General features: G+C 54.8%; 1 protein-coding gene across 1 annotated transcript; it reads left to right on the top strand.

Moving 5' to 3' along the window:
• Positions 1 to 1,233: 1,233 nt before the first annotated feature.
• LOC140410318 (thiosulfate:glutathione sulfurtransferase-like) lies at positions 1,234 to 11,515 on the top strand. The gene is made up of 4 exons (XM_072498312.1): positions 1,234 to 1,388; positions 2,422 to 2,544; positions 6,046 to 6,205; positions 7,980 to 11,515. The coding sequence occupies exons 1-4, from the start codon at positions 1,376 to 1,378 to the stop codon at positions 8,032 to 8,034; spliced, it is 351 nt and encodes a 116-aa protein (XP_072354413.1). The 5' UTR covers positions 1,234 to 1,375; the 3' UTR covers positions 8,035 to 11,515.
• The last annotated feature ends 11,783 nt before the right edge of the window (positions 11,516 to 23,298 follow it).

The following is a 23,298-nucleotide window of genomic DNA, read 5'->3' as shown; positions in this document are numbered from 1 at the left end:
ACACAGAGGGAGAATTCAGAGTGTCCAAATTCCCTAACATTACGGGTGGGATTCTCCGACCCCCCGCAGCGCCCCCCCCGCCCCCCCCCCCCCCCCCCCGGTGATTCTCCGTCCCGCGATGGGCCGAGTGGATGCCCATTTTTTTGCCAGTCCCGCCGTCGTAAATTAGAGTAGGTCCTTACCGGCGGGACCTGGTGGCGTGGGTGGCCTCCGGGGTCCTCGGGGGGTTGGACGCGGGGGATCTGGCCCCGGGGGGTGCCCCCACGGTGGCCTGGCCTGCGATCGGGGCCCACCGATCCGCGGGCGGGCCTGTGCCGTGGGGGCACTCTATTCCTCCGCCATGGCCGATGCGGAGACGAACACTCCCGCGCACGCGGCAACTCGCGCTGGCCGGCGGTGGCCCTTCGGCGCTGGCTGGCATGGCGTCAAGCCCCTTCCCCGCCGGCCGGCCGGGTGCAAACCACCCCTGGGCCGGCCGGTGTGGAGGATTCCGCAGCTTCGGGGCGGCCCGACGCCGGAGTGGTTCACGCCACTCCTTCCCCCCGGAGTTGCCCGCCCCGCCGATTACGGCAGAATCCTGTCCCACGCCTTTCGGGAATTGTGGGAGGAAACCGGAGCACCCGGAGGAAACCCACGCAGACACGGGGAGGATGTGCAGACTCCACACAGACAGTGACCCAAGCCGGGAATCGAACCTGGGACCCTGGAGCTGTGAAACAACTGTGCTAACCACTGTGCTGCCCTATTCTCTCTCTTTTCCGAGCTTTGGTCACCTGTGGTTTAAAGTCAAATCCTCCAATTTCAAGTTATTGTTCTCTCTCCCTCTCTCTCTCTGCCTTTAAGTCTGTTCAAAGAACAAGAACAAAGAATAAAGAAATGTACAGCACAGGAACAGGCCCTTCGGCCCTCCAAGCCCGTGCCGACCATGCTGCCCGACTAAACTACAATCTTCTACACTTCCTGGGTCCGTATCCCTCTATTCCCATCCTATTCATGTATTTGTCAAGATGCCCCTTAAATGTCACTATCCTCCCTCTCTCTGTTACTGTCTCTCCCTTTTTTCTCCCCATCTCTCCATTTAACTCACTCCCTGTCTTTGTCTCTCTCTCTCACTTGTTTTATTCTTCCTGGAATGTGGATAGGACAGGTTGAGCCAGTATTTACTGCCTTTGAGGGGGTTGTTAGACGCCGCCCACCTGGACTTTTTCTCACTTCCGTGTTGGAGTTATGTTGCCTTGAACAGTGTATATTTCTCACTCCCCGTGACTGGTTACCCCGCCTTCTCTGCCTAATCGCTGAGTCACTTCCTGCTCTCCTGGTGCTGCCCAGGCCATCTGTGTGAGAGAGCGTCTCTGATCTCACTGTGAGCAGGAAGATGAGTACATCAGGTAAAGGGCTCCCCGGCACAACGTGCAAACTGACCACCAAGTACAGCTCGCTGCCTCAGAGAAAAGCAATGCTGAATGTGCGAGTGGTTAGCACTGCTGCCTCACAGCACCAGGGACCCAGGTTCGATTCCGGCCCTGGGTCACTGTTTGGAGTTTACATTTCCGCCCTGTGTCTGCGTGGCTTTCCTCCGGGTGCTCTGGGTTCCTCCCAAAGTCCAGATATGTGCAGGTTAGGTGGATTGTCCAAAGGTTAGGTTTGGTTACAGGGACAGGGCCGAGGATTGGGCCTAACTGGGTGCACCGCTGCAGACTCGATGGACCGAATTGCCTCTTTCTGCTCTAGAGATTCCACGATAAGAGGGGGGAGAGAGAGAGAGAGAGGGGGGGATGGGGAGAGAGAGAGGGAGGAATAGACCTCCTCCCTCATCCCTTCTCTTTCTCTCCCCTTAGAACCATAGAAATTACAGTGCAGAAGGAGGCCATTCGGCCCATCGAGTTTGCACCGGCCCTTGGAAAGAGCATCCAACCTAAGCCCACACCTCCACCCTATCCCCACACCTCCACCCTATCCCGTAACCCAGTAATCCCACCTAACCTTTTTTGGACACGAAGGGCAATTTATCACGGCCAATCCACCAAACCTGCACATTTTTGGACTGTGGGAGGAAACCGGAGCACCCGGAGGAAACCCACAGCAGACATGGGGACAATGTGCAGACTCCGCACAGACAGTGACCCAGCCGGGAATCGAACCTGGGATCCTGGTGCTGTGAAGCAACTGTGCTAACCACTGTGCTGCCATGCTCCCCCTGTGTCTCTCTCACCCACATTCTTGTCTCATTCTCTCCCCCTTTTGTCTCTCCCCAATGTGTATCTCTCTCTCCCACCCATTTCTCTCTACCCTGTCTCTTTCTCTCCTTCCCATCCCTCCATGCTCTTCCCTTCCCCCACCCTCTCTCCCCCTCTCTCTCTCTCCCCCTCTCTCTCCCCCTCTCTTTCTCTCTCCCTCTTACCAGGTCTGTCTAACCAACAGGAGAGGAATTGACTTGTGAGGATTTGAAGAAAGTCTTAGCGAATGGGAAGGTGACCATCATCGATGTCCGGAAGCCTGCGGAGTTGGAAAAAGGGAAAATCGAAGGCTCAATCAACATTCCAGGTGGGGAATAAAGATTCAGTAAAGCATGTATAATTCCCACTACAACAGGGAACAGGCTGCCCAGTGTGTGTAAATGGGGAGAGGTGGGTGAGGTGATTAAACCCCCTCCGATAGGGGAACAGGCTGCCCAGTGTGTGTAAATGGGGAGAGGTGGGTGAGAGGGTTAATCCTCCTCCGATAGAGGAACAAGCTGCCCAGTGTGTGTAAATGGGGAGGGGTGGGCGAGGGGGTTAATCCCCCTCCGATAGGGGAACAAGCTGCCCAGTGTGTGTAAATGGGGAGGGGTGGGCGAGGGGGTTAATCCCCCTCCGATAGGGGCACAGGCTGCCCAGTGTGTGTAAATAGGGAGTAGTGGGTGAGAGGGTTAATCCACCTCCGATAGGGGAACAGACTGCCCAGTGTGTGTGTGGTAGTATGTATTGGGGGTCATGTGGGACTGGAAGCCCTAATGTCATTGGCTGACAGATCCCGGGTCCTGGTTGGCCGTTGACCTCATACTCCGCCCTGAAGGCGAAGTATAAGAAGCCGGTGCCTTCCCCCGCATGCCAGTTTACTATCGGGCTGCTGGGGAACAGACACGCTTAATAAAGCCTCATCGACTTCACTCTGTTTGTCTCACGGAGTCTTTGTGCGCCACAGTGTGTAAATGGGGAGAGGTGGGTGAGGGGGTTAATCCCCCTCCGATAGGGGAACAGGCTGCCCAGTGTGTGTAAATGGGTAGAGGTGGGTGAGGGGGTTAATCCCCCTCCGATAGGGGAACAGGCTGCCCAGTGTGTGTAAATGGGGAGAGGTGGGTGAGGGAGTTAATCCCCTCCGATAGGGGAACAGGCTGCCCAGTGTGTGTAAATGGGGAGAGGTGGGTGAGGGGGTTAATCCCCCTCCAATAGGGGAACAGGCAGCCCAGTGTGTGTAAATGGGGAGGGGTGGGTGAGAGGGTTAATCCCCCTCCGATAGGGGAACAGTCTTCCTAGTGTGTGTAAATGGGGAGAGGTGGGTGAGAGGGTTAATCCCCCTCCGATAGGGGAACAGGCTGCCCAGTGTGTGTAAATGGGGAGAGGTGGGTGAGGGGGTTAATCCCCCTCCGATAGGGGAACAGCCTGCCCAGTGTGTGTAAATGGGGAGAGGTGGGTGAGGGGGTTAATCCCCCTCCGGTAGGGGAACAGACTGCCCAGTGTGTGTAAATGGGGAGAGGTGGGTGAGGGGGTTAATCCCCTCCGATAGGGGAACAGATTGCCCAGTGTGTGTAAATGGGGAGAGGTGGGTGAGGGGGTTAATCCCCTCCGATAGGGGAACAGACTGCCCAGTGTGTGTAAATGGGGAGAGGTGGGTGAGGGGGTTAATCCCCCTCCGATAGGGGAACAGGCTGCCCAGTGTGTGTAAATGGGGAGAGGTGGGTGAGGGGGTTAATCCCCCTCCGATACGGGAACAGGCTGCCCAGTGTGTGTAAATGGGGAGAGGTGGGTGAGGGGGTTAATCCCCCTCCGATAGGGGAACAGGCTACCCAGTGTGTGTAAATGGGGAGGGGTGGGTGAGAGGTTTAATCCCCCTCCGATAGGGGAACAGGCTGCCCAGTGTGTGTAAATGGGGAGAGGTGGGTGAGGGGGTAAATCCCCATCCGGTAGGGGAACACGCTGCCCAGTGTGTGTAAATGGGGAGAGGTGGGTGAGGGGGTTAATCCCCCTCCGATAGGGGAACAGGCTGCCCAGTGTGTGTAAATGGGGAGAGGTGGGTGAGGGGGTTAATCCCACTCCGATAGGGGTACAGACTGCCCAGTGTGTGTAAATGGGGAGAGGTGGGTGAGGGGGTTAATCCCTCTCCGATAGGGGAACAGGCTGCCCAATGTGTGTAAATGGGGAGAGGTGGGTGAGGGGGTTAATCCCCCTCCGATAGGAGAACAAGCTGCCCAGTGTGTGTAAATGGGGAGAGGTGGGTGAGGGGGTTAATCCCCGTCCGATAGGGGAACAGGCTGTTCAGTGTGTGTAAATGAGGTGGGTGAGGGGGTTAATCCCCGTCCGATAGGGGAACAGACTGCCCAGTATGTGTAAATGGGGAGAGGTGGGTGAGAGGGTTAATCCCCCTCCGATAGGGGAACAGGCTGCTCAGTGTGTGTAAATGGGGAGAGGTGGGTGAGAGGGTTAATCCCCCTCTGATAGGGGAACAGACTGCCCAGTGTGTGTAAATGGGGAGAGGTGGGTGAGGGGGTTAATCCCCCTCCGATAGGGGGAACAGGCTGCCCAGTGTGTGTAAATGGGGAGAGGTGGGTGAGGGGGTTAATCCCCCTCCGATAGGGGGAACAGGCTGCCCAGTGTGTGTAAGTGGGGAGAGGTGGGTGAGGGGTTAATCCCCCTCCGATAGGGGAACAGGCTGCCCAGTGTGTGTAAATGGGGTGGGTGGGTGAGGGGGTTAATCCCCCTCCGATAGGGGAACAGGCTGCCCAGTGTGCGTAAATTGGGAGAGGTGGGTGAGGGGGTTAATCCCCCTCCGTTAGGGGAACAGGCTGCCCAGTGTGTGTAAATGGGGAGGTGGGTGAGAGGGTTAATCCCCCTCCGATAGGGGAACAGGCTGCCCAGTGTGTGTAAATGGGGAGAGGTGGGTGAAGGGGTTAATCCCCCTCCGATAGGGGAACAGGCCGCCCAGTTGTGTAAATGGGGAGAGGTGGGTGAGAGGGTTAATCCCCCTCCGATAGGGGAACAGGCTGCCCAGTTGTGTAAATGGGGAGAGGTGGGTGAGGGGGTTAATCCCCCTCCGATAGGGAAACAGGCTGCCCAGTGTGTGTAAATGGGGAGGTGGGTGAGAGGGTTAATCCCCCTCCGATAGGGGAACAGTCTGCCCAGTGTGTGTAAATGGGGAGAGGTGGGTGAAGGGGTTAATCCCCCTCCGATAGGGGAACAGGCTGCCCAGTGTGTGTAAATGGGGAGAGGTGGGTGAAGGGGTTAATCCCCCTCCGATAGGGGAACAGGCTGCCCAGTGTGTGTAAATGGGGAGAGGTGGGTGAAGGGGTTAATCCCCCTCCGATAGGGGAACAGGCTGCCCAGTGTGTGAAAATGGGGAGAGGTGGGTGAGGGGGTTAATCCCCCTCCGTTAGGGGAACAGGCTGCCCAGTGTGTGTAAATGGGGAGGTGGGTGAGAGGGTTAATCCCCCTCCGATAGGGGAACAGGCTGCCCAGTGTGTGTAAATGGGGAGAGGTGGGCGAGGGGGTTAATCCCCCTCCGATCTGGGAACAGGCCGCCCAGTGTGTGTAAATGGGGAGAGGTGGGTGAAGGGGTTAATCCCCCTCCGATAGGGGAACAGGCTGCCCAGTGTGTGTAAATGGGGAGAGGTGGGTGAGGGGGTTAATCCCCCTCCGATAGGGGAACAGGCTGCCCAGTGTGTGTAAATGGGGAGAGGTGGGTGAGGGGGTTAATCCCCCTCCGATAGGGGAACAGGCCGCCCAGTGTGTGTAAATGGGGTGGGTGGGTTGTGTTTCTCCCTCTCACATTCTCTCTCTCTCTCTCTTCCAGTGGACAACGTGAAGGAAGCTTTCTCGCTGAACCCTGGGGATTTTGAGGGCAGGTTTGGGTTTGAAAAGCCCTCCCTCACGGCAACTCTTATATTTCACTGTCAGATGGGGCGCAGAGGAGCTAATGCAACGGCAATTGCCAGACAACTGGGATATACCAGGTACGAAGAACGGTTCACTTCGGTACTGGAGTTTGATAGACATACATCACTCTACACTATCCACATCAAACACTCCCAGGACAGGTACAGCACAGGGTTAGATACAGAGTAAAGCTCCCTCTACACTGTCCCCATCAAACACTCCCAGGACAGGTAAAGCACGGGGTTAGATACAGAGTAAATCTCCCTCTACATTGTCCCCTTCAAACACTCCCAGGACAGGTACAGCACAGGGTTAGATACAGAGTAAAGCTCCCTCTACACTGTCCCCATCAAACACTCCCAGGACAGGTAAAGCACGGGGTTAGATACAGAGTAAAGCTCCCTCTACACTGTCCCCATCAAACACTCCCAGGACAGGTACAGCACGGGGTTAGATACAGAGTAAAGCTCCCTCTACACTGTCCCCATCAAACACTCCCAGGAAAGGTACAGCACGGGATTAGATACAGAGTACAGCTCCGTGTACACTGTCCCCATCAAACACTCCCAGGACAGGTACAGCACGGGGTTAGATACAGAGTTAGATACACTCCCAGGACAGGTACAGCATGGGGTTCAGCATGGGGTTAGATACAGAATAAAGCTCCCTCTACACTATCCCCATCAAACACTCCCAGGACAGGGACAGCACGGCATTAGATACAGAGTAAAGCTCCCTCTACACTGTCCCCATCAAACACTCCCAGGACAGGTACAGCACGGGGTTAGATACAGAGTAAAGCTCCCTCTACACTGTCCCCATCAAACACTCCCAGGACAGGGACAGCACGGCATTAGATACAGAGTAAAGCTCCCTCTACACTGTCCCCATCAAACACTCCCAGGACAGGTACAGCATGGGGTTAGATACAGAGTAAAGCTCCCTCTACACTGTCCCCATCAAACACTCCCAGGACAGGGACAGCACGGCATTAGATACAGAGTAAAACTCCCTCTACACTGTCCCCATCAAACACTCCCAGGACAGGTACAGCACGGGGTTAGATACAGAGTAAAGCTCCCTCTACACTGTCCCCATCAAACACTCCCAGGACAGGTACAGCATGGGGTTAGATACAGAGTAAAGCTCCCTCTACACTGTCCCCATCAAACACTCCCAGGACAGGTACAGCATGGGGTTAGATACAGAGTAAAGCTCCCTCTACACTGTCCCCATCAAACACTCCCAGGACAGGTACAGCATGGGGTTAGATACAGAGTAAAGCTCCCTCTACACTGTCCCCATCAAACACTGGATGCAGGTGCCACCTTGGCACCGCGGCACCTGGGCACCAGCCAGATTGCACTGCCAACTGTCAGCAGCACCGCCTGGGTTCTAGGCTGGCAGTCCTACCGGACCAAGCTGGCGTTTGTGCATGGCTGCGATTGGGCTGGAGTGTGCCCTGCATTGGGGGTGCGGGGGATGAAGGGTCGGTGACCTCCTTATAGTGAGCTGGGGCTTTGGGTAGCTTTTGGGGTTGCGATGGGGGATGGAGAGATTAATCTCTGGCTGCATTGAGGAGTTGCGGTGAGCGTAGCTCCTCAATGCCCAAAACGGGGCTAAATGCGGCCTGATCAGGGAGCTCCCCACTGAGGCCCCCATCTACCCGGGTGAGCGTTAGATTCGCCGCGTTCCAAGTACTGGGAAACACCTGGCTAACCTCGAGCTCCGGGACTCTGTCCCTATTTGGGTAGATTGCGCCCAGAGTAAAGCTCCCTCTAAACTGTCCCCATCAAACACTCCCGGCTCTGTTATCCCCGATTAAGTTATTTTTTCCATCTCTTCTTTTAGTGCTCAGAATTTAAAAGGCGGATTTGGGGAGTGGGTTCGAGAGGAACAGCAATGAGGTCTCCCTGTGAATGCTGAAGGCAACGTAACTGGATGAGAGCAAAGAACAAAGGAATGTACAGCACAGGAACAGGCCCTTCGGCCCTCCAAGCCTGCGCCGACCATGCTGCCCGTCTAACCTGAATCCTTCTACACTTCCGGGGTCCATATCCCTCTATTCCCATCCTATTCATGTATTTGTCAAGATGCCCCTTAAACGTCACTATCGTCCCTGCTTCCACCACCTCCTCCGGTAGCGAGTTCCAGGCACCCACCACCCTGTGTGAAAAATGTCCCTCGCACATCTCCTCTAAATTTCGCCCCTCACTCCTTAAACCTATGTCCCCTAGGAATTGACTCTTCCAGACTGGGAAAAAGTTCATGACTATCCACTCTGTCCTTGTCCCTCATAATTATGTAGACTTTTATCAGGTCGCCCCTCAACCTCCGACATTCCAGTGAGAACAAACCAAGTTTATCCAACCTTTCCTCATAGCTAATGCCCTCCATACCAGGCAACATCCTGGTAAATCTCTTCTGCACCCTCTCCAAAGCCTCCACATCCTTCTGGTAGTGTGGTGACCAGAATTGAACACTACACTCCAAGTGTGGCCTAACTAAGTTTCTCTACAGCTGCAACAATTTGTACACTCAATGCCATGACCAATGAAGGCCATGCCATTTGCCAGTTCTGTATCCACCTTCTGTACCAGTCTGCCATGAGGGACCTTGTCAAAGGCCTTACTGAAGCCCATGTAAACAACATCCACTGCCCTACCCTCATCAATCATCTTCGTCACTTCCTCGAAAAACTCGATCAAATTAGTGAGACTCGACCTCCCCTTCACAATACCATGCTGCCTCTCACTGATACTTCCTCTTGCTTCCAAATGGGAATAAATCCTATCTCGAAGAGTCCTCTTCAATAATTTCCTACCATAGCGTAAGGCTCACTGACCTGTAATTTCCTGGATTATCCTTGCTACTCTTTGTGAACAAAAGAACAACATTGGCTGTTCTCCAGTCCTCCGGGACCTCACCTTTAGATAGTGAGGATACAAAGGTTTCTGTCAAGTACCCAGCAATTGCCTCCCTTAGTATTCTACCTTATCTACCTTAATATTTTCCAAGATGCCCAATAACTCCCCTTTTGATATCAATGTGACCCAGGCTATCTACACATCCTTCCCCAGGTTATTTTCCACCAGGTTATTTTCTTTGGTAAATCCTGATGCAAATTACTCATTTAGTACCTCGCCCATTTCCTCTGCTCCACGCATAGATTCCCTCGCCTGTCCTTGAGTGGGCCAACCCTTTCCCTGGCTACCCTCTTACACTTTATATATGTATAAAAAGCCTTGGGATTTTCCTTAATCCTGTTTGCGAAATACTTTTCGTGACCCCTTTTAACCCTCCTGACTCTTTGCTTAAGTTCCTTCCTACTTTCCTAATATTCCTCACAGGTTTTGTCTGTTCCCAGCCTTCTAGCCCTTCCAAGTGCTTCCTTTTTCTTTTGGACTAGGTTCACAATCTCGTTATCCAAGGTTCCCGAAACTTGCCATACTTATCCTTCTTCCTCACAGGAACATTCCGGTCCTGAATTCCTATCAACTGACATTTGAAAGACTCCGACATGCCATATGTTGATTTGCCCTCAAACATCTGCCCCCAATCTAGGTTCTTCAGTTCCGGCCTAATATTGTTATAATTAGCCTTCCACCAATTTAGCACCTTCTTATCCTTGTCCACCAGTACCTTAAGACTTACTGAATTGTGGTCACTGTTCCCAAAATGCTCCCCTATTGAAACTTCGGCGACCTAGCTGGTCTCATACCCCAATACTAGGCCCCTTCTCTAGTTGGACTGTCTACATATTGTTTCAAGAGGTCCTCCTGGATGCTCCTTACAAACTGCCCCACCCAAGTCCCTAGCACTAAGTGAGTCCCAGTCAATAAGTTAAAATCACCCACCACAACAACCCTGTTGCTTTTATACCTTTCCAAAATCTGCCTCCATACAAGCTTCTGCATCTCTCACTGGCTGTTGGGGGGCCTGAAGTAAACCCCCAACATTGTGACTGCACCCTTCCTATTCTAGAGCTCTACCCATACTGCCTCGCTGCATGAGCCCTCTGAGGTGTCCTCCCGTAGTACAGCTGTGATATTCTCCCTGACCAGTAGCATAACTCCCCAATCCCTTTTACATCCCCCTCTATCCCGCCTGAAACATCTGTACCCTGGAACATTAAGCTGCCAATCCTGTCCTTCCCTTAACCAGTTTTCTGTAATGGCAACATCATAGTTCCAAGTACTAATCCAAGCTCTAAGTTCATCTATCTGCCTTACGTGTGATACTTGTCGCATTGAAACAAATGCACTTCAAACCACCAGTCCCGCTGTGTTCAGCAACATCTCCCGACCTACTCTTCCTCTGAGTCTTACTGGCCCTATTCTCTAGTTCCCTCTCAGTTATTTCACCTTCTGACCTATTTGATTTCCTTGAGGCTTTCCTCCCACAAGTCCCGAAAGATGTGCTGTTAGGTAATTTGGACATTCTGAATTCTCCTTCCGTGTACCCGAACAGGCGCCGGAATGTGGTGACTAGGGGCTTTTCACAGTAACTTTGTTGCAGTGTTAATGTAAGCCGACTTGTGACAATAAAGATTATTATTGTTATTATTATTGCTCTGGTTCCCACCTCCCCCGCCATACTAGTTGAAACTCTCCCGGGTGACTCTCGCAAACCTCGCAGCCAGGATATTGGTGTCCCGCCAGTTTAGACGCAACCCGTCCTTCTTGTACAGGTCCCACCTGCCCCGGAAGAGTTCCCACTTCCTGAGTTCCCAGAAATCTGAAACCCTCCCTTCTACACCAGCTGTTTAGCCACATGTTTAGCTGCACTATCTTCCTATTTCTAGCCTCACTGGCAGGTGGCACAGGGCGTAATCCCGAGATTATAACCCTCGAGGTCCTGTCTTTTAACTTTCTACCTAACTCCCTGAACTCCTGCTGCAGGACCTCCTCACTCTTCCTGCCTATGTTGTTAGTACCAATGTGAACTCCGACCTCTGGCTGTTCACCCTCCCCCTTCAGACTGCCTCCTGTCCATTCAGAGAAATCCTGGACCCTGACACCAGGGAGGCAACACACCATCCTGGAGTCTCTTTCACATCCACAGAAGCGCCTACTTGTGCCCCTGAAATCACGTTGCACTCCATGTACCTGGACAGGAACCTGAATCTGAAATTTGACCCGAGCCCCTCCTACTGACCCCCTCAGCCTTTCCCTAAACTAATTGTAGACCATCTAACTCCCACCAATATCCAAACCTAGAACTGTGACTGTGGCCTCGGCCTGAGGCCAAACCCATTGTTTTGACGACATCGACCTGCCCTTAAAGGCCCGCCCCATTTTCTATTTTTGGACCTGTGCCTCCGATTGTTTCCTGTGGTTTTGTATCCGTTACTCAAGGTGCTTTGAATAAAGTTCATTCAGACTCTGGACTGCAGTGAAAAATGGCGATTTCTTAATTACTTAGAGACACAGTGAGAGAGGCAGAAGAGAGTGTAAGGCAGAGAGAACGAAAGAGGGACAGACAGAGAGAGAAACAGATTGATAGCGAGACAGAGTGAGAGACACCGAGAAAGAGGAACAGACAGAGAGAGAAACAGATTGATAGCGAGACAGAGTGAGAGACACCGAGAAAGAGGAACAGAATGTGACAGAGGCAAAGTGTAATCGACAAGGACGAGGAGAGAGGAGGACAGTGCTGCACTGTCAGAGGGTCAGTGCTGAGGGAGTGCTGCACTGTCAGAGGGTCAGTACTGAGGGAGTGCTGCACTGTCAGAGGGTCAGTACTGAGGGAGTGCTGCACTGTCAGAGGGTCAGTACTGAGGGAGTGCTGCACTATCAGAGGGTCAGTACTGAGGGAGCGCTGCACTGTCAGAGGGTCATTACTGAGGGAGTGCTGCACTGTCAGAGGGTCAGTACTGAGGGAGTGCTGCACTGTCAGAGGGTCAGTACTGAGGGAGTGCTGCACTGTCAGAGGGTCAGTACTGAGGGAGTGCTGCACTGTCAGAGGGTCAGTACTGAGGGAGTGCTGCACTGTCAGAGGGCCAGTACTGAGGGAGTGCTGCACTGTCAGAGGGTCAGTACTTAGGGAGTGCTGCACTGTCAGAGGGTCAGTACTGAGGGAGTGCGGCACAGTCAGAGGGTCAGTACTGAGTGAGTGCTGCACTGTCAGAGGGTCAGTACTGAGGGAGCGCTGCACTGTCAGAGGGTCAGTACTGAGGGAGTGCTGCACTGTCAGAGGGTCAGTACTGAGGGAGCGCTGCACTGTCAGAGGGTCAGTACTGAGGGAGCGCTGCACTGTCAGAGGGTCAGTACTGAGGGAGTGCTGTACTGTCAGAGGGTCAGTACTGAGGGAGTGCTGCACTGTCAGAGGGTCAGTACTGAGGGAGTGCTGCACTGTCAGAGGGTCAGTACTGAGGGAGTGCTGCACTGTCAGAGGGTCAGTACTGAGGGAGTGCTGCACTGTCAGAGGGTCAGCACTGAGGGAGTGCTGCACTGTCAGAGGGTCAGTACTGAGGGAGTGCTGCACTGTCAGAGGGTCAGTACTGAGGGAATGCTGCACTGTCAGAGGATCAGTACTGAGGGAGTGCTGCACTGTCAGAGGGTCAGTGCTGAGGGAGTGCTGCTCTGTCAGAGGGTCAGTACTGAGGGAGTGCTGCACTGTATGGGGGTCAGTACTGAGGGAATGCTGCACTGTCAGAGGGTCAGTACTGAGGGAGTGCTGCACTGTCAGAGGGTCAGTACTGAGGGAGCGCTGCACTGTCAGAGGGTCAGTACTGAGGGAGTGCTGCACTGTCAGAGGGTCAGTACTGAGGGAGTGCTGCACTGTCAGAGGGTCAGTACTGAGGGAGTGCTGCACTGTCAGAGGGTCAGTACAGAGGGAGTGCTGCACTGTCAGAGGGTCAGCACTGAGGGAGTGCTGCACTGTCAGAGGGTCAGTACTGAGGGAGTGCTGCACTGTCAGAGGGTCAGTACTGAGGGAGTGCTGCACTGTCAGAGGATCAGTACTGAGGGAGTGCTGCACTGTCAGGGTCAGTGCTGAGGGAGTGCTGCTCTGTCAGAGGGTCAGTACTGAGGGAGTGCTGCACTGTATGGGGGTCAGTACTGAGGGAATGCTGCACTGTCAGAGGGTCAGTACTGAGGGAGTGCTGCACTGTCAGAGGGTCAGTACTGAGGGAGTGCTGTACTGTCAGAGGGTCAGTACTGAGGGAGTGCTGCACTGTCAGAGGGTCAGTACTGAGGGAGTGCTGCACTGTCAGAGGGTCAGTACTGAGGGAGCTCTGCACCGTCAGAGGGTCAGTACTGAGGGAGTGCTGCACTGTCAGAGGATCAGTACTGAGGGAGTGCTGCACTGTCAGAGGGTCAGTGCTGAGGGAGTGCTGCTCTGTCAGAGGGTCAGTACTGAGGGAGTGCTGCACTGTATGGGGGTCAGTACTGAGGGAGTGCTGCACTGTCAGAGGGTCAATACTGAGGGAGTGCTGCACTGTCAGAGGATCAGTACTGAGAGAGCGCCGCACTGTCAGAGGGTCAGTACTGAGGGAGTGCTGCACTGTCAGACGGTCAGTACTGAGGGAGCGCGGCACTGTCAGAGGGTCAGTACTGAGGGAGTGCTGCACTGTCAGAGGGTCATTACTGAGGGAGTGCTGCACTGTCAGAGGGTCAGTACTGAGGGAGTGCTGCAGTGTCAGAGGATCAGTACTGAGAGAGCGCCGCACTGTCAGAGGGTCAGTACTGAGGGAGTGCTGCACTGTCAGCGGGTCAGTATGAGGGAACGCTGCACTGTCAGAGGGTCAGTACTGAGGGAGTGCTGCACTGTCAGAGGGTCAGTACTGAGGGAGTGCTGCACTGTCAGAGGGTCAGTACTGAGGGAGTGCTGCACTGTCAGAGGGTCAGTACTGAGGGAGTGCTGCACTGTCAGAGGGTCAGTACTGAGAGCGCTGCACTGTCAGATGGTTACAAACTTAACCGGAGCAAGAGCAAAATCTTTCCCGTGAGCCAGCAGGGGGTGGCGGTGAGAACCAGAGTTGGAGAAACTGTTGTTGCAGCTAGCTCAAACCAAAGTCCGATACTGCATTTAAGTAGGGTTCTCTTTCCAAGGGGCGGGCGGACTCGATGGGCCGAATGGCCTCCTTCTGCACTGTAGATTCTATGATACCTGAGGATGCGAGTAGCCCACGACTGGACATCGATGCCCAAGTGGAACCTGGCGCGTCTAGTGGAGGGGTGAAGAGAGACCTGCTATTCCTGGCGGCTAGAGCGCAAACGATAGGGCGGCACAGTGGTTAGCACTGTTACTTTACAGCTCCAGAGTCCCAGGTTCGATTCCCGGCTTGGGTCATTGTCTGTGCGGAGTCTGCTCGTCCTCCCTGTGTCTGCGTGGGTTTCCTCCGGGTGCTCCGGTTTCCTCCCACAGTCCAAAGATGTACATGTTAGGTGGATTGGCCATGATAAATTGCCCTCAGTGTCCAAACGATGCGCAGGTAATGTGGGGTTACTGGGATAGAGCGAGGGAATGGACCTTGGTAGAGTGCTCGTTCAGTGGGTCGATGCAGATGCGATGGGCCGAATGGCCTCCTTGTGCACTGGAGGGATTTCCAAATTTACTGACCCACCCTTATATAAAAAAAAAATTGCAGACGATACTAAAGTCGGTGGTGTTGTCGATAGTGTGGAAGGATGTAGCAGGTTAAGGAGGGATATAGGTAAGCTGCAGAGCTGGGCTGAGAGGTGGCAAATGGAGTTTAATGTAGAGAAGTGTGAGGTGATTCACTTTGGAAGGAATAACAGGAATGTGGAATATTTGGCTCATGGTAAAGTTCTTGAAAGTGTGGATGAGCAGAGGGATCTAGGTGTCCATGTACATAGATCCCTGAAAGTTGCCACCCAGGTTGATAGGGTTGTGAAGAAGGCCTATGGAGTGTTGGCCTTTATTGGTAGAGGGATTGAGTTCCGGAGTCGGGAGGTCATGTTGCAGCTGTACAAAACTCTGGTACGGCCGCATTTGGAGTATTGCGTACAGTTCTGGTCACTGCATTATAGGAAGGACGTGGAGGCTTTGGAGCGGGTGCAGAGGAGATTTACCAGGATGTTGCCTGGTATGGAGGGAAAATCTTATGAGGAAAGGCTGATGGACTTGAGGTTGTTTTCGTTGGAGAGAAGAAGGTTAAGAGGAGACTTAATAGAGGCATACAAAATGATCAGGGGGTTGGATAGGGTGGACAGTGAGAGCCTTCTCCCGCGGATGGATATGGCTGGCACGAGGGGACATAGCTTTAAACTGAGGGGTAATAGATATAGGACAGAGGTCAGAGGTAGGTTCTTTACGCAAAGAGTAGTGAGGCCGTGGAATGCCCTACCTGCTACAGTAGTGAACTCACCAACATTGAGGGCATTTAAAAGTTTATTGGATAAACAAATGGATGATAATGGCATAGTGTAGGTTAGATGGCTTTTGTTTCGGTGCACATCGTGGGCCGAAGGGCCTGTACTGCGCTGTATTGTTTTATGTTCTATGTTCTATGTTCTATGATTCTCGGAGTCTATGGATTAAAATAAAGGTGCTGCCGATGTTCCTCTTCTTCTTCAGTTTTCTCCCGATCTTCAACCTCAGGGCCTTCTTCACTAATATGGGCAAATTAATGCTGGTGTTTGTGTGGGGGATGAAAGAACCCAAGGGTCAGAAAGAATGTATGACCAAGAAGGAAGGATGTGAGGGGGCCTGGCCCTCCCGAGCCTCCTATTCTACCACTAGGCAGCTACCTCAGGAAGAGTACGGGGATGGGTAAATGAGCCGGGAGCGGAATGGGTGAGAATGGAGGAGAACTCCTGCACGGGAACATTCCTCTGAGCACAGGCCACTGTCCCAGTCCCATTCCCCCAGCCAGACACTCAAGATGCCCAGTGGGAGATGCACACTGAGAATGTGGAACCAACTGTGACAGCACTGCAGCCTGACCGCGATGTCCACAATCCCCACCATCTGTAACAATCACAAATCCACCCCGCGGCGATGGACGCCGCCTATAAAAGGTGGAGACAGGGGTACTGACGGCAGGGGACCTATACAGCAGAGTAGCGACCCTGGGGCAACTCACGGACAAGCTCCAGCTCCCAAAAGGTAATCAGCTACGATGTATACAAATAAGGAATTCCTCTGAAAGTACAAAGTACAAAGAAAATTACAGCACAGGAACAGGCCCTTCGGCCCTCCCAGCCTGCGCCAATCCAGATCCTTTATCTAAACCTGTCGTCTATTTTCCAAGGATCTACTTCCCTCTGTTCGCCGCCCGTTCATATATCTGTCTAGATGCATCTTGAATGATGCTATTGTGCCCGCCTCTACCACCTCTGCTGGCAAAGCATTCCAAGCACCCACCACCCTCTGCGTAAAAAACTTTCCACGCACATCTCCCTTAAACTTTCCCCCTCTCACGTTGAAATCGTGACCCCTTGTAATTGACACCCCCACTCTTGGAAAAAGCTTGTTGCTATCCACTCTGTCCATACCTCTCATAATTTTGGAGACATCAATTAGGCATCTTTCCGCCAGCTACATTGAAAACAGCGCAAGAGCTGAGTGAGCCGGGACAGTGAAAACAGCGCGGGAGCTGTGTGAGCCGAGACAGTGAAAACAGCGCGGGAGCTGTGTGAGCCGAGACAGTGAAAACAGCGCGGGAGCTGTGTGAGCCGGGACAGTGAAAACAGCGCAAGAGCTGAGTGAGCCGGGACAGTGAAAACAGCGCGGGAGCTGTGTGAGCCGAGACAGTGAAAACAGCGCGGGAGCTGTGTGAGCCGGGACAGTGAAAACAGCGCGGGAGCTGAGTGAGCCGGGACATTGAAAACAGCGCGGGAGCTGAGTGAGCCGGGACAGTGAAAACAGCGCGGGAGCTGAGTGAGCCGGGACATTGAAAACAGCGCGGGAGCTGAGTGAGCCGGGACAGTGAAAACAGCGCGAGAGCTGAGTGAGCCAGGACATTGAAAACAGCGCGGGAGCTGTGTGAGCCGAGACAGTGAAAACAGCGCGGGAGCTGTGTGAGCCGGGACAGTGAAAACAGCGTGGGAGCTGAGTGAGCCGGGACAGTGAAAACAGCGCGGGAGCTGAGTGAGCCGGGACAGTGAAAACAGCGCGGGAGCTGAGTGAGCCGGGACAGTGAAAACAGCGTGGGAGCTGAGTGAGCCGGGACAGTGAAAACAGCGCGGGAGCTGAGTGAGTCGGGACAGTGAAAACAGCGCGGGAGCTGAGTGAGCCGGGACAGTGAAAACAGCGCGGGAGCTGAGTGAGCCGGGACAGTGAAAACAGCGCGGGAGCTGAGTGAGCCGGGACAGTGAAAACAGCGCGGGAGCTGAGTGAGCCGGGACAGTGAAAACAGTGCGAGAGCTGAGAGAGCCGGGACATTGAAAACAGCGCGGGAGCTGAGTGAGCCGGGACAGTGAAAACAGCGCGGGAGCTGAGTGAGCCGGGACAGTGAAAACAGCGCGAGAGCTGAGTGAGCCGGGACATTGAAAACAGCGCGGGAGCTGAGTGAGCCGGGACAGCGAAAACAGCGCGGGAGCTGAGTGAGCCGGGACAGTGAAAACAGCGCGAGAGCTGAGTGAGCCGGGACAGCGAAAACAGCGCGGGAGCTGAGTGAGCCAGGACATTGAAAACAGAGCGGGAGCTGAGTGAGCCGGGACAGTGAAAACAGCGCGGGAGCTGAGTGAGCCGGGACATTGAAAACAGCGCGGGAGCTGAGTGAGCCGGGACAGTGAAAACAGCGCGGGAGCTGAGTGAGCCGGGACAGTGAAAACAGCGCGAGAGCTGAGTGAGCCGGGACATTGAAAACAGCGCGGGAGCTGAGTGAGCCGGGACAGTGAAAACAGCGCGGGAGCTGAGTGAGCCGGGACATTGAAAACAGCGCCGGAGCTGAGTGAGCCGGGACAGTGAAAACAGCGCGGGAGTTGAGGGAGCGGGGACAGTGAAAACAGCGCGGGAGCTGAGTGAGCCGGGACATTGAAAACAGCGCGGGAGGTGAGTGAGCCGGGACATTGAAAACAGCGCGGGAGCTGAGTGAGCCGGGACAGTGAAAACAGCGCGAGAGGTGAGTGAGCCGGGACATTGAAAACAGCGCGGGAGCTGAGTGAACCGGGACAGTGAAAACAGCGCGGGAGCTGAGTGAGCCGGGACATTGAAAACAGCGCGGGAGCTGAGTGAGCCGGGACAGTGAAAACAGCGCGGGAGCTGAGTGAGCCGGGACATTGAAAACAGCGCGGGAGCTGAGTGAGCCGGGACAGTGAAAACAGCGCGAGAGCTGAGTGAGCCAGGACATTGAAAACAGCGCGGGAGCTGAGTGAGCCGGGACTCTGAAAACAGCGCGGGAGCTGAGTGAGCCGGGACAGTGAAAACAGCGCGAGAGCTGAGTGAGCCGGGACATTGAAAACAGCGCGGGAGCTGAGTGAGCCGGGACATTGAAAACAGCGCGGGAGCTGAGTGAGCCGGGACATTGAAAACAGCGCGGGAGCTGAGTGAGCCGGGACATTGAAAACAGCGCGGGAGCTGAGCGAGCCGGGACATTGAAAACAGCGCGGGAGCTGAGTGAGCCGGGACATTGAAAACAGCGCGGGAGCTGAGTGAGCCGGGACATTGAAAACAGCGCGGGAGCTGAGTGAGCCGGGACATTGAAAACAGCGCGGGAGCTGAGTGAGCCGGGACATTGAAAACAGCGCGGGAGCTGAGTGAGCCGGGACATTGAAAACAGCGCGGGAGCTGAGTGAGCCGGGACATTGAAAACAGCGCGGGAGCTGAGTGAGCCGGGACAGTGAAAACAGCGCGAGAGCTGAGTGAGCCGGGAAAATGAAAACAGCGCGGGAGGTGAGTGAGCCGGGACATTGAAAACAGCGCAGGAGCTGAGTGAGCCGGGACAGTGAAAACAGCGCGAGAGGTGAGTGAGCCGGGACAGTGAAAACAGCGCAGGAGCTGAGTGAGCCGGGACAGTGAAAACAGCGCGGGAGCTGAGTGAGCCGGGACATTGAAAACAGCGCAGGAGCTGAGTGAGCCGGGACAGTGAAAACAGCGCGGGAGCTGAGTGAGCCGGGACATTGAAAACAGCGCGGGAGCTGAGTGAGCCGGGACAGTGAAAACAGCGCGGGAGCTGAGTGAGCCGGGACAGTGAAAACAGCGCGGGAGCTGAGTGAGCCGGGACAGTGAAAACAGCGCGGGAGCTGAGTGAGCCGGGACAGTGAAAACAGCGCGGGAGCTGAGTGAGCCGGGACAGTGAAAACAGTGCGAGAGCTGAGAGAGCCGGGACATTGAAAACAGCGCGGGAGCTGAGTGAGCCGGGACAGTGAAAACAGCGCGGGAGCTGAGTGAGCCGGGACAGTGAAAACAGCGCGAGAGCTGAGTGAGCCGGGACATTGAAAACAGCGCGGGAGCTGAGTGAGCCGGAACTCTGAAAACAGCGCGGGAGCTGAGTGAGCCGGGACATTGAAAACAGCGCGAGAGCTGAGTGAGCCAGGACATTGAAAACAGCGCGGGAGGTGAGTGAGCCGGGACATTGAAAACAGCGCAGGAGCTGAGTGAGCCGGGACAGTGAAAACAGCGCGAGAGGTAAGTGAACCAGGACATTGAAAACAGCGCGGGAGCTGAGTGAGCCGGGACAGTGAAAACAGCGCGGGAGCTGAGTGAGCCGGGACAGTGAAAACAGCGCGGGAGCTGAGTGAGCCGGGACAGTGAAAACAGCGCGGGAGGTGAGTGAGCCGGGACAGTGAAAACAGCGCGGGAGCTGAGTGAGCCGGGACAGTGAAAACAGCGCGGGAGCTGAGTGAGCCGGGACAGTGAAAACAGCGTGAGAGCTGAGTGAGCCGGGACATTGAAAACAGGGCGGGAGTTGAGTGAGCCGGGACAGTGAAAACAGCGCGGGAGCTGAGTGAGCCGGGACATTGAAAACAGCGCGGGAGCGGAGTGAGCCGGGACATTGAAAACAGCGCGAGAGCTGAGTGACGCGGGACAGTGAAAAAAGCGCGGGAGCTGAGTGAGCCGGGACATTGAAAACAGCGCAGGAGCTGAGTGAGCCGGGACAGTGAAAACAGCGCGAGAGGTAAGTGAACCAGGACATTGAAAACAGCGCGGGAGCTGAGTGAGCCGGGACAGTGAAAACAGCGCGGGAGGTGAGTGAGCCAGGACATTGAAATCAGCGCGGGAGCTGAGTGAGCCGGGACAGTGAAAACAGCGCGGGAGCTGAGTGAGCCGGGACAGTGAAAACAGCGCGGGAGCTGAGTGAGCCGGGACAGTGTAAACAGCGCGGGAGCTGAGTGAGCCGGGACAGTGAAAACTGCGCGGGAGCTGAGTGTGCCGGGACAGTGAAATCAGCGCGGGAGCTGAGTGTGCCGGGACAGTGAAAACAGCGCGGGAGCTGAGTGAGCCGGGACAGTGAAAACAGCGCGGGAGCTGAGTGAGCCGGGACAGTGAAAACAGCGCGGGAGCTGAGTGAGCCGGGACATTGAAATCAGCGCGGGAGCTGAGTGAGCCGGGACAGTGAAAACAGCGCGGGAGCTGAGTGAGCCGGGACATTGAAATCAGCGCGGGAGCTGAGTGAGCCGGGACAGTGAAAACAGCGCGGGAGCTGAGTGAGCCGGGACAGTGAAAACAGTGCGAGAGTTGAGTGAGCCGGGACAGTGAAAACAGCGCGGGAGCTGAGTGAGCCGGGACATTGAAAACAGCGCGGGAGCTGAGTGAGCCGGGACAGTGAAAACAGTGCGAGAGTTGAGTGAGCCGGGACAGTGAAAACAGCGCGGGAGCTGAGTGAGCCGGGACATTGAAAACAGCGCGGGAGCTGAGTGAGCCGGGACATTGAAAACAGCGCGGGAGCTGAGTGAGCCGGGACAGTGAAAACAGCGCGGGAGCTGAGTGTGCCGGGACATTGAAAACAGCGCGGGAGCTGAGTGAGCCGGGACAGTGAAAACAGCGCGGGAGCTGAGTGAGCCGGGACAGTGAAAACAGCGCGGGAGCTGAGTGTGCCGGGACATTGAAAACAGCGCGGGAGCTGAGTGAGCCGGGACAGTGAAAACAGCGCGGGAGCTGAGTGAGCCGGGACAGTGAAAACAGCGCGGGAGGTGAGTGAGCCGGGACATTGAAAACAGCGCGGGAGCTGAGTGAGCCGGGACAGTGAAAACAGCGCGGGAGCTGAGTGAGCCGGGACAGTGAAAACAGCGCGGGAGCTGAGTGAGCCGGGACAGTGAAAACAGCGTGAGAGCTGAGTGAGCCGGGACATTGAAAACAGGGCGGGAGTTGAGTGAGCCGGGACAGTGAAAACAGCGCGGGAGCTGAGTGAGCCGGGACATTGAAAACAGCGCGGGAGCGGAGTGAGCCGGGACATTGAAAACAGCGCGAGAGCTGAGTGACGCGGGACAGTGAAAACAGCGCGGGAGCTGAGTGAGCCGGGACATTGAAAACAGCGCAGGAGCTGAGTGAGCCGGGACAGTGAAAACAGCGCGAGAGGTAAGTGAACCAGGACAATGAAAACAGCGCGGGAGCTGAGTGAGCCGGGACAGTGAAAACAGCGCGGGAGGTGAGTGAGCCAGGACATTGAAATCAGCGCGGGAGCTGAGTGAGCCGGGACAGTGAAAACAGCGCGGGAGCTGAGTGAGCCGGGACAGTGAAAACAGCGCGGGAGCTGAGTGAGCCGGGACAGTGAAAACAGCGCGGGAGCTGAGTGAGCCGGGACAGTGAAAACTGCGCGGGAGCTGAGTGTGCCGGGACAGTGAAATCAGCGCGGGAGCTGAGTGTGCCGGGACAGTGAAAACAGCGCGGGAGCTGAGTGAGCCGGGACAGTGAAAACAGCGCGGGAGCTGAGTGAGCCGGGACAGTGAAAACAGCGCGGGAGCTGAGTGAGCCGGGACAGTGAAAACAGCGCGGGAGCTGAGTGAGCCGGGACATTGAAAACAGCGCGGGAGCTGAGTGAGCCGGGACATTGAAATCAGCGCGGGAGCTGAGTGAGCCGGGACAGTGAAAACAGCGCGGGAGCTGAGTGAGCCGGGACATTGAAATCAGCGCGGGAGCTGAGTGAGCCGGGACAGTGAAAACAGCGCGGGAGCTGAGTGAGCCGGGACAGTGAAAACAGTGCGAGAGTTGAGTGAGCCGGGACAGTGAAAACAGCGCGGGAGCTGAGTGAGCCGGGACATTGAAAACAGCGCGGGAGCTGAGTGAGCCGGGACAGTGAAAACAGTGCGAGAGTTGAGTGAGCCGGGACAGTGAAAACAGCGCGGGAGCTGAGTGAGCCGGGACATTGAAAACAGCGCGGGAGCTGAGTGAGCCGGGACATTGAAAACAGCGCGGGAGCTGAGTGAGCCGGGACAGTGAAAACAGCGCGGGAGCTGAGTGAGCCGGGACAGTGAAAACAGCGCGGGAGGTGAGTGAGCCGGGACATTGAAAACAGCGCGGGAGCTGAGTGAGCCGGGACAGTGAAAACAGCGCGGGAGGTGAGTGAGCCGGGACAGTGAAAACAGCGCGGGAGGAGATAGAGCCGGGAGATTTAAAAAGCGCTGGAGATTTAAAAAGCGCAGGAGCTGAGAGTCAGAGCGGAGATTTTAAAAGATCGTGGCCTAGTTTCGGGAGCCGTTCGGAGGAGGAGGAGCAGTCTCTGTCAGGGAGAGAACCTGAGAACATCTAAGACACTCAGAAGGTAAGAAGGGAAGTAAGTGATTTTTACTCATTTTTACTTTTGTACTTTTTTCAAATTGTGTGTGTCGGGGGGATTCTGAAGTGACATCACAGAAAAGCTGTGACCTGAGTGGCTGGTTGGCCACCTACACTAAATTAAAAAAATTAAGCATTGGTAACTAATTAAACATAATTACTTAATTATAATTTAGAGGGGTATCTAAGCCAGAGATCGGAGAGTACTATATTTCGCTTTTGCATTTATATTAGAAATCTAGCGCTAGGAAACAGATAGTTAACAGTAACTTTGAAAAAATAAAAAAAATATATAATTTTTTTAACTTTTAATTTTAATTAATTGACGCAATGTCTGTTAGAGGGGTGCAGTGCTCTGACTGTGAGATGTGGCAGGTCTGGGAGGCTTCCAGCGTCCCGGATGGCTTCATCTGCAGAATGTGCACCCAACTGGAGCTCCTCACAGACCGCATGGTTCGGTTGGAGCAGCAATTGGATGCACTTAGGAGCATGCAGGTGGTGGAAAGCGTCATAGATCGCAGTTATATAAATGTGGTCACACCCA

This window comes from Scyliorhinus torazame, chromosome 4 (genome assembly GCF_047496885.1).
Source record: "Scyliorhinus torazame isolate Kashiwa2021f chromosome 4, sScyTor2.1, whole genome shotgun sequence".
In the NCBI taxonomy this organism is placed as follows: Eukaryota; Metazoa; Chordata; class Chondrichthyes; order Carcharhiniformes; family Scyliorhinidae; genus Scyliorhinus; species Scyliorhinus torazame.
The sequence above is the reverse complement of the archived record's forward strand: the minus strand, read 5'-3'. Positions and strand labels throughout refer to the sequence as shown.

Excerpts from the sequence above, each read along its gene's own strand:
- LOC140410318 (XM_072498312.1), top strand. Across the intron at positions 2,545-6,045 it reads AGGCTCAATCAACATTCCAG|TGGACAACGTGAAGGAAGCT; the intron begins GTGGGGAATAAA and ends TCTCTCTTCCAG. Across the intron at positions 6,206-7,979 it reads AGACAACTGGGATATACCAG|TGCTCAGAATTTAAAAGGCG; the intron begins GTACGAAGAACG and ends CTCTTCTTTTAG.